General features: G+C 41.9%; 1 protein-coding gene across 1 annotated transcript in view; it reads right to left on the reverse strand.

The window, feature by feature from the left end:
• Window positions 1-12,949, reverse strand: part of WDR27 (WD repeat domain 27) — a gene marked incomplete at its 3' end in the record, with an annotated part of 97,309 nt that overhangs the window by 64,751 nt on the left and 19,609 nt on the right. The window contains exons 16-18 of the mRNA XM_080941750.1: window positions 11,147-11,224; window positions 6,772-6,869; window positions 5,325-5,414 (exon numbers count right to left, since the gene is read on the reverse strand). Coding sequence (XP_080797876.1) covers window positions 5,325-5,414; window positions 6,772-6,869; window positions 11,147-11,224 — 266 coding nt within the window. The remainder of the gene's footprint in view (window positions 1-5,324; window positions 5,415-6,771; window positions 6,870-11,146; window positions 11,225-12,949) is intronic.

Here is a 12,949-nt window from a genome sequence, read left to right on the forward strand (position 1 = left end):
AACGAGAGGAAAAACATAAAGAAAAAGAAGCTTTTAAAGAGGAAACAAGAAAAACACTAGAAGAAATCAAAGAACTAGAGGAAAACAGAACCAAAGAGATGAAGGAATTGAAGAAGGAATTTAAAATGGAAATTAAAACAATAAAGAAAACACTAAAAGAGACAACCCTGGAGGTAGAAAACCTAAAAAATAATCAGTAGTCACAGATGCAAGCATCTCCAACAACTACAAGAGATGGAAGAGAGAATCTCAGGGGCCAAAGACAACATGGAAAACATAGAGAAAACAGTCAGAAAGGATGCAAAAGCCAAAAAGCTCCTAACCCAAGATATTCAGAAGATCCAGGACACAATGAGAAGACCAAATCTAAGGATAATAGGAATAGAAGAGGGTGAAGAATACCAACTAAGGGGCACAGTAAATATCTTCAGCAAAATCGTAGAAGAAAACTTCCCTACCCTTAAATGAGATGACCATGAGCATAAAAGAAGCCTACAGAACTCCAAATAGGATGGACCAGAAAAGAAATTCTTCCCGACACATAATAGTCAAAACACCAAGTGCCCAAAGCAAAGAAAGAATGCTAAAAGCAGTAAGGGAAAAAGGTCATGCAACATATAAAAGCAGACCAATCAGAATCACACCCGACTTCTCAACAGAGACTATAAAAGCTAGAAGATCCTGGACAGACATCATGCAGACCCTAAGAGAACACAAGTGTCGGCCCAAGCTGCCATACCCAGCAAAACTCTCAATCACCATAGATGGAGAGACCAAGATATTCCAGGACAAAACTAAATTTACACAATATCTGACTACAAACCCAGCACTACAACAAATTATAGGTGGAAAACCCAATACAAGGAGAGAAACTACATCCTAGTAAAAACAAGAAAATACCTAAGCAAGAAAACCAAAAGAAGAAAGACACACAGGCACAATTCTACCTCTAAAAGCAAAAAGAGCAGGAAACAGCAATCACTATTCCTTAATATCTGTTAAGATAAATGGACTCAATTCCCCAATAAAAAGACATAGGATATCAGACTGGATACATAAACAGAATCCAGCATTTTGCTGCATATAGAAAACTCATCTCAGAGACAAAGACACACTATCTCAGAGTAAAAGACTGGAAAAAAAAACTTCCAAGCAAACGGCCCCAAGAAGCAAGCTGGAGTGGCCATTCTAATATCGAATAAAGTAGATTTTCAACCAAAAGTTGTCAAAAGAGATAAGGAAAGACACTTTTTACTCATTAGAGAAAAAATTTGTCAGGAGGAACTCTCAATCCTTAGCATATATGCTCCAAATACAAGAGCACCCATATTCATAAAAGAAACCCCACTAAAGCTCAAAAATACATTGCACCCCACACAATAATAGTTGGAGACTTCAACACCCCACTCTCATCAATGGACATATCATGGAAACAGAAACTGAACAAGGACACAGTGAAACTAGCAGAGGTTATGAACCAGTTGGAATGAATAGACATCTACAGAACATTTCATCTTAAAACAAAAGAATACACCTTCTTCTCAGCACCTCAGGGAACCTTCTCCAAAATTGACCATATAATTGGTCACAAAACAAGACTCAACAGATATAAGAAGATTGAAATACTCCCATACATCCTATCAGATCACCATGGTCTAAGGCTAGTCTTTAATAACAACAAAGACAACAAAAGTCCATATACACATGGAAACTAAACAATGCTTTATTAAACAATATCATGGTCAAAGAAGAAATAAAGAAAGAAATTAAGGATTTTCTAGAATTTAAGGAAAATGAAAACACGATATACCCAAACCAATGGGATGCAAAGAAAGGAGCACTGAGAGAAAAACTCATAGCTCTGAGTGCTTCCAAAAAGAAACTGGAGAGAGCATACACTAGCAACTTGACAGCACAGTTGAAAGGTCTAGAACAAAAGGAAACAGATAGATCCAAGAGGAGTAGATGGCAAGAAATAATCAAACTCAGAGCAGAAATTGATCAAATAGAAACAAAAAGAACCACTCAAGGAATCAACAAAACCAAGAGCTGGTTCTTTGAAAAAATCAACAAGATTGATAAACCCTTAGCCAGACTAACTAGAGGGCAAAGAGAGAGTTTCCAAATTAACAAAATCAGAAATGAGAGTGGAGAAATAACAACTGAAACTGAGGAAATTCAAGAAATCATCAGATCCTACTATAAAAGCCTATACACAACAAAGCTGCAAAATCTGGAGGAAATGGATGAATTCCTAGACAGATACCAGATACTAAAGTTAAACCAGGACCAGGTAAACCATCTAAATAATCCTATAACAACTAAAGAATTAGAAGCAGTCATCAAAAGCCTCCCAACCAAAAACAGGCCAGGTCCAGATGGATTCAGTGCAAAATTCTATCAGACATTTATTGACAAACTACTACCAATACTTTCCAAACTATTCCACAAAATAGAGTCAGATGGAACACTACCTAACTCATTTTTTGAGGCCACAATAACCCTCATTCCTAAACCACACAAAGACCCTATATGGAAAGAGAACTTCAAAACAATCTCACTTATGAATATTGAAGCAAAAATACTCAACAAAATCCTTGCAAATCAAATCCAAGAACAAATCTAAATGATCATTCACCATGATCAAGTAGGCTTCATCCCTGGGATGCAGGAATGGTTTAATATATGGCAATCCATCAACGTAATCCACCATATAAACAAACTCAAAGAAAAAAAAAACACATGGTCATCTCACTAGATGCTGAGAAAGCATTTGACAAAATTCAACACCCCTTCATGTTAAAAGTCTTAGAAAGAACAGGAATCCAAGGCCCATACCTAAACATAATAAAAGCAATATACAGCAAACCAATAGCCAACATCAAACTTAACGATGAGAAACTTCAAGCAATCCCACTAAAATCAGGGACTAGACAAGGCTGCTCACTCTCCCCCTACCTATTCAACATAGTACTAGAAGTCCTGGACGGAGCAATTAGACAGCAAAAGGAAATCAAAGGGATTGGAAAGGAAGAAGTAAAAACATCACTGTTTGCAGATGATATGATAGTGTACATAAATGACCCCAAAAATTACACCAGGGAACTTAAATGGCTGATAAGTTCAGCAAAGAGGCTGGATATAAAATTAACTCAAACAAACCAGTAGCCTTCCCCTACTCAAAGGACAAACATGCAGAGAAAGAAGTTAGGGAAAAGATACCCTTCACAATAGTCACAAACAATATGAAATACCTTGGTGTGACTCTAACTAAGCAAGTGAATGACCTGCATGACAAGAACTTCAAATCTCTAAAAAAATCAAGGAAGATTGCAGAAAATGGAAAGATCTCCCATGCTCATGGATTAAAAAGATCAACATTATAAAAATGGCCATCGTACCAAAATCAATCTACAGATTCAATGCAATCCCCATCAAAATTCCAACCCAATTCTTCAGAGTCGGCAAGAGCAATGTGCAATTTCATCTGGAATAACAAAAGACCTAGAATAGTGAAGTCTATTCTCAACAACAAGAAAACATCTGCGGGAATCACCATCCCTAACCTCAAACTATATTACAAGGCAATTGTGTTAAAAACTGCATGGTACTGGTACTGAGATAGGCACGTGGATCAATAGAATAGAATAGAAGATCCAAAAATGATCCCTCACATATATGGTCACTTGATTTTTGACAAAGGAGCTGTAAACATTCAATGGAAAACGTCAGCCTTTTCAACAAATGGTGTTGGTCCAACTGGCACTCAGCATGCAGAAGAATGAAAATAGACCCTTTCTTATCTCCTTGTACAAAGCTCAAGTGCAAGTGGATCAAAGATCTCCACATTAAACCAGGTACACTGAAACTATTAGAAGAGAAAGTAGGGAAAACCTTAGAACACATAGGCACAGGAGAAAATTGCCTGAACTGAACACCAATGGCTTGTGCTGTAAGGTCAAATATTGACAAATGGGACTTAATGAGATTGCAAAATTTCTGTAAGGCTAAGGATACTGTCAAGAAAACAAAATGGCAGCCAACAGATTGGGAAAAGATCTTTACCAACCCCACATTTGATAGAGGCCTAATATCCAAGGTAAACAAAGAACTCAAGAAGTTAGACACCAGAGAATCAAACAACCCTATTTAAAAAAATGGGGTACAGAGCTAAACAAAAAGTTCCCAATTGAGGAATAGCGAATGGCTGAGAAGCATGTAAGGAAGTGCTCGACATCATTAGCCATCAGGGAAATGCAAATCAAAACAACCCTGAGATTCTACTTCACACCAATCAGAATGGTTAAGATCAGAAATTCAGATGACAGCAGATGCTGGCAAGGGTTCAGAGAAAGAGGAGCACTCCTCCACTGTTGGTGGGGTTGTAAACTGGTACAACCACTCTGGAAATCAGTCTGGTGATTCCTCAGAAAATTGGACAAAGTACTACCTGAAGACCCAGTTATTCCACTTCTGGGCATATACCCCAGAGAAGCTCCAACATACAACAAAGACACATGTACCACAATGTTCATAGCAGCCCTATTTATAATAGCCAGAAGCTGAAAAGAACCCAGGTGTCCTTCAGTAGATGAATGGATACAAAAATTGTGGTATATTTACACAATGGAGTACTATTCAACAATCAGAAACAATGACTTTATGAAATTCTTAAGAAAATGGATGCATCTAGAGAATATCGTCCTGAGTGAGGTAACCCAGTCACAAAAGAACAGACATAATATGCAGTCACTGATAATTGGATACTAACCCCAGAAAGCTCTGAACATCCCAGAAACAACTCACAAACTATATAAAGTTCAAGAAAAACAAAGGCCAAAAAAAATGAAAAATCATTATCTTTAATCTTTACACAACAAGAAAACTTTGACTATTTCCAGATTACATCTTGTTTTACATGTACTTTATGCTCATTGTTACTAGTAAGATTTTAAAACATACTATTAAACCTTTAAAAAAACCAAGTACTGACAAAAATGTATTCATATACTTTTATGCAAAAATGCTTTTAAAATCTGTATATTTATCTTTGGTTTTTAAAATAAAGTTCTTCAATTAAAAAAAACCCTACTACATTTCAAAACACACTTTATTAAAACTTTTTTATTAAATTAACATGTTTTAATTTAATAAATTAAATTAATAAATAGTATAGGAGTGGACTTTCCTCACTGGCCAGAACTGTTCAAATACTTTTGCCCATGAAGGTCCTGGCCATAGTGGCTGCCTTGTCTTACAGAGCTCATGCACTGAGGACACCCCATCCTTCCCCATCCCTTCCCATCCCTCAAAAGTAAGGAAACCTGAAAAGGCAGCAGGTGCTCCAGAAAGGCTGGCGTCGAAGACCAGGGACAGGTGGTTACCTAAGCCACAGGCCAGCTGCTGTCCATCCCCTGTTTAAGAATAAACAACTCTATTAAATCATAACGTGGGAAGCCCACTGGTCAACTGACAACGTGAAACAGATAGTTATTTCTCACGTAGAGACGAATTTGAAACAGCAAATAACAAGGCTCACTTGCCTTTCTCATGCCCTCCTTCCCAAAAAGCCAGACCCTGAACCAACCCTTTAACAGGACATCACACCATCTTCCCCAAACCTCACTGGGACCATCGCATCCTTCTGCTCACAGAAAGAGGGGGGCGGGGCAGGCTGCAGGGCTGCTGCACAGTGAGAATCTTTTACAACAGGCAAAGTTAAGGGATCTTCACCAAATATGCGACTTCATAAAAGGAAACAGCAAATATCAAAATACACCTAACAGCACTGCATATTAGATTTTCAAAGGGCATTTATCTAGAATTATCTGAAAAGTAGAGTTCTGTGAGCCAGGGTGATAAATTTTAACTTTTAGGTAACCCACCAAAAACACTTTGAAGAAGGTCAAAGGAAGCCTGGCATCTGACACTGCCTTCAAGGGTCACAGGTTCTCACAAGCAGACACTTCACTTCTTACACAGTCAAAGTGTGAGATCCCATAAGGAACTCCATGAAGGAAGGCAGGGAAGATGCGTCAGAGAACATCATAAGGAAGGTGGGGAAGATCTATCTGAGAACACAGCAGCACCAGAGAATCAAAAGCTGCTCCTCTTTGTCAGACACGGTCCACTGGAGGAAGGGACATGTGAAGAGGGAAGAGGCAGTGTGAGATCTGTAGCGTCTGTGTGTGAAGAGGCCATCACAGAAAGTGTGTGAGCTATCCTGGCAGTGCTGCAGGGCAGAAGTGCCTGTGATAGCCCTTCGGTGTCAGGCCCAAACCATGCTGTGGAGCATCAATGCCAACCTCACCATTTTGGTTGTCACCGTGACTACGTCTGATATCAACTAAAACCCAAGCCGACTGACAAGCCTGTGCAAGTTTTCTTCATTGGATCATTAGAGGTCGGAAGATCTGCGCTAAGTCTGTCACACCTGGTGGCAACCCACATGAAAGGACACAAAAGAAGGAAGCTTTTGCTTTTTGCCTTTTTCCCTCTCGTTGTTGCTGGCAACTTCGTCTATCCTGCTGCTGAAGCACTCCTCTGCTAGTATTAGAGCCTGCTTCTTCAGGATTCCAACACAGCCTGAGGCCCAGCTGAGACGTCCAGCTTCGTGGACTGGACAGCTGCAGGGTTCTTGGCCTTTCCATTATACCAGATCTGTCCCTCTAGAGAACCCTGACCACATCAACTGTGACTCGCACTGGGGCGGTGTGCACACCCAACTGCAGGTAAGAAGAGCAAATGGTTCCATGAAGAGGTTAGGCTTACCTGAGAACTGCAGACAGCTCACAGCGACAGGCTCCCGGGCTACAGCAACCTGTCTGCTGAGGTTTCTGGGTGCAGAACTCTCCAATGAGTACTCTTTACTTTAAGGGAAGTCATAGTAAAAACCAAGAGATAATCAAGTGAGATTAGAAATAAACTACAAATTAAGTGTATTTCCCTCTATATAAATATATCATTTTGTATAATTAAAACTAAAAGTTCTATCTAAACTTATAGTCACAATCATTGTATTTTGTATTGTCAAAAGACACGTATCTTTGTGGGTTTATGTATACATGTCTGCATGTGCATAAGGAGGTCAGAGGTCAACCTCAGATGTCATTCTTCAGTGACTCTCCAGGATCCTCCCATCTCCTTCCCTCAATACTGTACTTATGGGCATGAATACCCAGCTTTTATGTGGGTGCTAGGGATTCAAATTCGGGCCCCCTTATTTGTATAGCAAGCACTCTTAGCCACTAAGCCATCTTCCAAGCCCCTGGCTCCACACAGCTATGAGTTGGTATTATAATACTAACTACAGTACCTTTCAGCTTACAGTGGAGTCATGGAGTGACAGGGTTATGTTCTTCTAGCTGGGCTGCCTTCTCTGGCCTCAATGAAGAGGATATACCTAGCCCCACAAAGACATGGCGTGCCAGGGTAAGAAGATATCTTGGGGGCCTCCAACCACTCCGAGGAGAAGGCAAAGAGAACAAAGGGAGGGGGCTGTGTGAGCAGGACGTAAAGTGAATAAATAAAAATTAATTAATTTTGGCTGGAGAGATGGCTCAGTGGTTAAGAGCACTGACTGCTCTTCCAGAGGTCCTGAGTTCAATTCCCAGCAACCACATGGTGGCTCACAACCATCTATAATGAGATCTGATACCCTCTTCTGGTGTGTCTGATGACAGCTACACTGTACTCATATAAATAAATGTTTAAAATTTAATTAATTTAAAAATCCCTAAGTTGAAAATACCTTAAGCAAGGAATGCACTTTACATACCTAACAAGAGATCTGCAGGGCTCAGCCCAGCCTTCTATGAACATATCCAGACAGTCCCACAAGCCCAGTGCAGGCACAGACACCTGCTACAAAGCCTGTCCCATGGCAGGCATTGAACCCCTGCACTGCACTTAACATCTGCGGCCAAAGCACAGCAGAGACCATGCCAGGTGAGCACCAGCTGCCCTTCGGTGACTTACTGGGAGCTGCACTTCAAGCCATTGCTCAGAATCCCATGAAGGAGTCATACCACACACTAATTACTCAGAAAAGGTGAAAGTCCAAAATGAGAGTGGGTTCTATTGAATGTGTATTGCTTTTTTTTGTACCCATAAAGGTGAGAATTTATAAACTACAACACCTTAATTTTGGAATGATTGTATTTAGATAATCTACACTCAGTTAATAGTTGCCATGAAAGGATCGCATTCTAAAGTAAACGAAATTTGACAGGGAAGGGCATGGGTGCTTACAGGGAGTGTGCTCAAAGAGTGGACAGCACAATCTTCCAGGGTCATGCAGAGGGAGCAAAGTTTACCAGGGTCTCAACAGCCTGCAGCCTGAGGACTCACTGCATCATAAAGGCCCATTTTTTTCAAGTAACATGTTGATCCCGGCATTCCTCTCTCTTCGGGGCTCCCACACTGTAAAGGGAACCTGCCCGCTATGTGGCTATGGCAGAATCCATCAGTGGACACGGTAGGGGCATGCCGAGTGAGCCCAGATGCTATTCTGAAGGCATGGCTATTTATCACACATTCACGGTCCGCAGAAGCTGGGGACACTGGCCCACCTCCAGCAAGTAAGCAGCACTCTTCCTACTCTACACCTACTGGCATCTGGAAACTGCTTCCTGAGAAAACACCATTTTAAGAACTGAAAATACCATTTCTTAAACTTTAAGGACCATTAAGAGACATATCTTCTTGCTTCCTCTTCCCACAAGAGCCAAAATGATACAAAAGGAAGATATATATAAAGCGGTATCACCACAGTAGAAACCAGCCCAGTGTAAACAAGGCTCCTTATGGGAGAAAGTATTAGGAAGAGCACCAGAGGTTCAGGTCACTCTGGAGGCCCAGTGTCACCAGGAAACACTAAACACTCTATTAGGTCAGGAAAAGAAAAAAAAAGTTTTTAAAAAAATGTCAATATGCATGGTTAAAATCATATCTAGAATATCAAAAACACATTTAAAATGCTATGAACATACTCTTCTTAACAGCAGGAAGTACGATTAAAAAACAACTCAGTATCCTGACCACAGGTTAATGCAAGTTAATGTTATTTACAATGTCATTCCAATCTAAGACCACAATTCACAAAGCAAACACACAAAACACCAAATATTACCAAGCCTGTGAAGACAGGAAACCCTTGATCCACTGTTAGAGATTTAAGTTACAACAGCTACAGTGGAACACAGGACAGAGATACCTCAAAACCTAAAATGGAAACTATCTTATGATCCAATCTCACTCTGGGTAGACTCACAGGAAATAATCATTGCCAAAGAGACGCCTGCTTGTCTGCGTTCACTGATGCGCTGTTCTCTACAGCTAAACTACACAATCAGCTGAGGTACCCATCGATATATGGGAGAAAGGTGGTGTCTATTCACTATGAAAAATACACAGGCATGTGCTAGAAAGATAGCTCGGCAGTTAAGAAGACTTGCTGTTCTTTCCGGGTGTGGGGGGATCCATTCAATCCCTAACACCCACATTAGACATCTCACTTCAATGACATGATCTGATGCCCTCTGCTGGCCTCTGTGGACACCAACATGCACTCACAGACAGCCACTAAAAGTAAAATCAATCTTTAAGAAGGAAATCTACCTGCAAAGTAATAACATCCTGCCATTTATGGTAGACTGGACAGGAACCAAAGGGTGATGAGTAAAACATGTCAGACACAGGACCTCAAATACTGTATGTCCTCACTCCCATGTGGACACGGGACCTCAAATAACCTATGTTCTCACTCATATCTGTAAGCTTTTTAAAAATTCAAAACGTTGACCTGAACATTTAATAGTGAGGACTCTAGTGGCTGGGAGGGTGGCCTAGTGAGAGCAGTGGGTAAGGAGGTCACAGTGAGGGCAGTGGATAAGGAGGTCACAGTGAGAGCAGTGGGTAAGGAGGTCACACAGTGAGAGCAGTGGGTAAGGAGGTCACAGTGAGAGGAGTGGGTAAGGAGGTCACAGTGAGAGCAGTGGGTAAGGAGGTCACAGTGAGAGCAGTGGGTAAGGAGGTCACATAGTGAGAGCAGTGGGTAAGGAGGTCACAGTGAGGGCAGTGGGTAAGGAGGTCACACAGTGAGGGCAGTGGGTAAGGAGGTCACACAGTGAGGGCAGTGGATAAGGAGGTCACAGTGAGGGCAGTGGGTAAGGAGGTCACAGTGAGAGCAGTGGGTAAGGAGGTCACAGTGAGAGCAGTGGGTAAGGAGGTCACACAGTGAGAGCAGTGGGTAAGGAGGTCACAGTGAGAGCAGTGGGTAAGGAGGTCACAGTGAGAGCAGTGGGTAAGGAGGTCACAGTGAGAGCAGTGGGTAAGGAGGTCACAGTGAGAGCAGTGGGTAAGGAGGTCACACAGTGAGAGCAGTGGGTAAGGAGGTCACAGTGAGAGCAGTGGGTAAGGAGGTCACAGTGAGAGCAGTGGGTAAGGAGGTCACAGTGAGAGCAGTGGGTAAGGAGGTCACAGTGAGAGCAGTGGGTAAGGAGGTCACAGTGAGAGCAGTGGGTAAGGAGGTCACACAGTGAGAGCAGTGGGTAAGGAGGTCACAGTGAGAGCAGTGGGTAAGGAGGTCACAGTGAGAGCAGTGGGTAAGGGGGTCACAGTGAGAGCAGTGGATATGTGATGTAATGTGTGGGGGGTATGTTAAAATGAGTATTACGTTAGGTAACCCACAGTTTGGTTTTTCATTATGTATTTGAAGTTCAGCCTGAGACACCCCAAGGCCCAGACATTCAGGCTGTGGTTGCAGTATAACCAGGTCAGTGAGCCAGCAATGACCCTTAAGAAACAGCATTAAAGCAGCGTTACCTCTGTAGCTGTCCCCTCTGCGACCTCAAATGCTTTTCAGGGGTGCTCAGCCATCAAGTACAATATTCTCCTATAACTGCCTTTTATAAAAAATTCACTACTTCAAAACTAACAACATAATAAAAAGAGCAAAGTGTCCAAGAACTACTAAAATGAATCAACCATGTATGATTTAAAGGATGTATGTCAGTGTCATATTGTATCAATATTTATGGATATACAGTCTTAAGAACTACCCACACACAGTCTTTAAGAATTATGCAAGCGCTTTAAGCGTGCTTCTGAGTTCATTCAAACTCAGTACATGCTCTCGGTTACATACCATGTGTAATTGCTCTTGCATTTTGAAGATCTTTTCTTATTATGCTTGATGTTAGTCTTTGGAGAAAACACAGCCACACTGGAAGGAAAGCACATACACACAAATGCGTATATAACTCTCTTCAGTTAGGATTCTAAATTTCCTAATTTACATTTTATAAGAAAAATTAAACGTGTACAAACTTACACAATTTTTCCACTACCTCCTATTCTTCTTGGCCTCCAAGAAGATCAGGCACTCACTCTGACTCAGACACGCCACAATGCTACACACTTCCTTCTTGGTGACCCTATTTAATGCTCTCAGGGCAGCCTCAGGACCACCATCATCCAGTGTGGATCCTCGGAATCCACACTTAACCTCACAGATGAAAATGCTGCACTGTTTTCCTAAGGCATAAATTTCCAAGCCATTCAATCCATCCATCCGTCATCCAGTCATGGGCTGCCTTCTCCAAGCCACACTGTCATCTACGAAGTTCATGCTCAAAAGTATGCAATCAAATTTAAAAACTCAACACACTAAAACTTCCTATGGATTTAAGCAGATGCACGGCTTGTGTTGGCTGTAGTCATAGCTACCCTGGCATTTACATGGCTAGCAGACGACGCCTGGGACACACCTGTAACTCATCCTTCTATCTGTTCATCTTTCTATCCTTGCAGTGATCTCTCCCTCCATCTGCCATCTCTCTACCCATCCCTCCTTTTATCTACCCGCCATCTACTCGTGAATGTCTTATTTCAGAGTTCGAGGAGCCAAGTGCTGCCCCTGTGCTTGGTTGACAGAACAGACAAGAAGTAAAAGAGCAGCCACACTGTTGCCATTGGGGAAAGGGAAAGATGAGGTAGAAAGGGGCTGAGAGGGGTGGTAGAGCTGCAATTGCATACAAGATGACCCACCCAGGTCAAAGGCCTGGCAAAGTCCTAGGCAGGGACTCAAGGCCAAGGTGAGAGGACTGACTAGAAGAGGACAGAGACCTCACCCTACTATGCCACATGCTCTAAGTGCAGGGAGCCCACGGGGGCTCCAAACTCTAGGACAGCTTTGACTACTGTTAAAGGCATGGGTATGATGCAGTGGGCTGTGTCGGATAAGGCCCAGCGTTGACATAAGAGACTGGCATGACTACACATTCTAAAGAAAAGTAGATTCGCCCTTAAGAGGTATGAGGCTTTTCAAGACTGAGGAACTTCGAGACTTCATGGCAGCCCCTCCCACCAGCATGAGTCTATAGGCTCCCACCAGCATGAGTCTATAGGTTCCCACCAGCATGAGTCTATAGGCTCCCACCAGCATGAGTCTATAGGTAGCCTCACCATTAGACTTGCTATTTCATATTTTAAATATCCCAGTGTTAACATCCTGGCATGGGAACAAAGCTGTTCTAATCAAAGGTCTGTGGTTTAGGATGAACTTACTAATAGGTTATACAATCCCAACTGGACAGCCCTGAAAACACATATGAGCTCAGCAGGCTGTATTTATGAGAGAGGGGGGCAGGGGGATGGGTCACAAATTTGAGAGTGAATTGGCTCAAAAATAATTTGTATGGTTTTTGTCAGGCTTTACTGAGCTAAATCAGTTTAATATTTTATCTCACTCCATTTCTCAACCCACCAGCTTTTCGCTCATCACAGCCAACCTTATGATTGGATAAAAACACAAGGACCCAAGTGGACACCAACAGCCAGTAGGCATTTAACAAATATTAGCTGTACATCCCTTGTGACTGTGGCATTCTGAGATCTAACCCACATTATAATCCTACCTAGGCCCCGACCTACCCGGTTCATGGTGGGA

This window comes from Micromys minutus, assembly GCF_963924665.1.
Source record: "Micromys minutus genome assembly, chromosome: 30".
Classification (NCBI taxonomy): domain Eukaryota; kingdom Metazoa; phylum Chordata; class Mammalia; order Rodentia; family Muridae; genus Micromys; species Micromys minutus.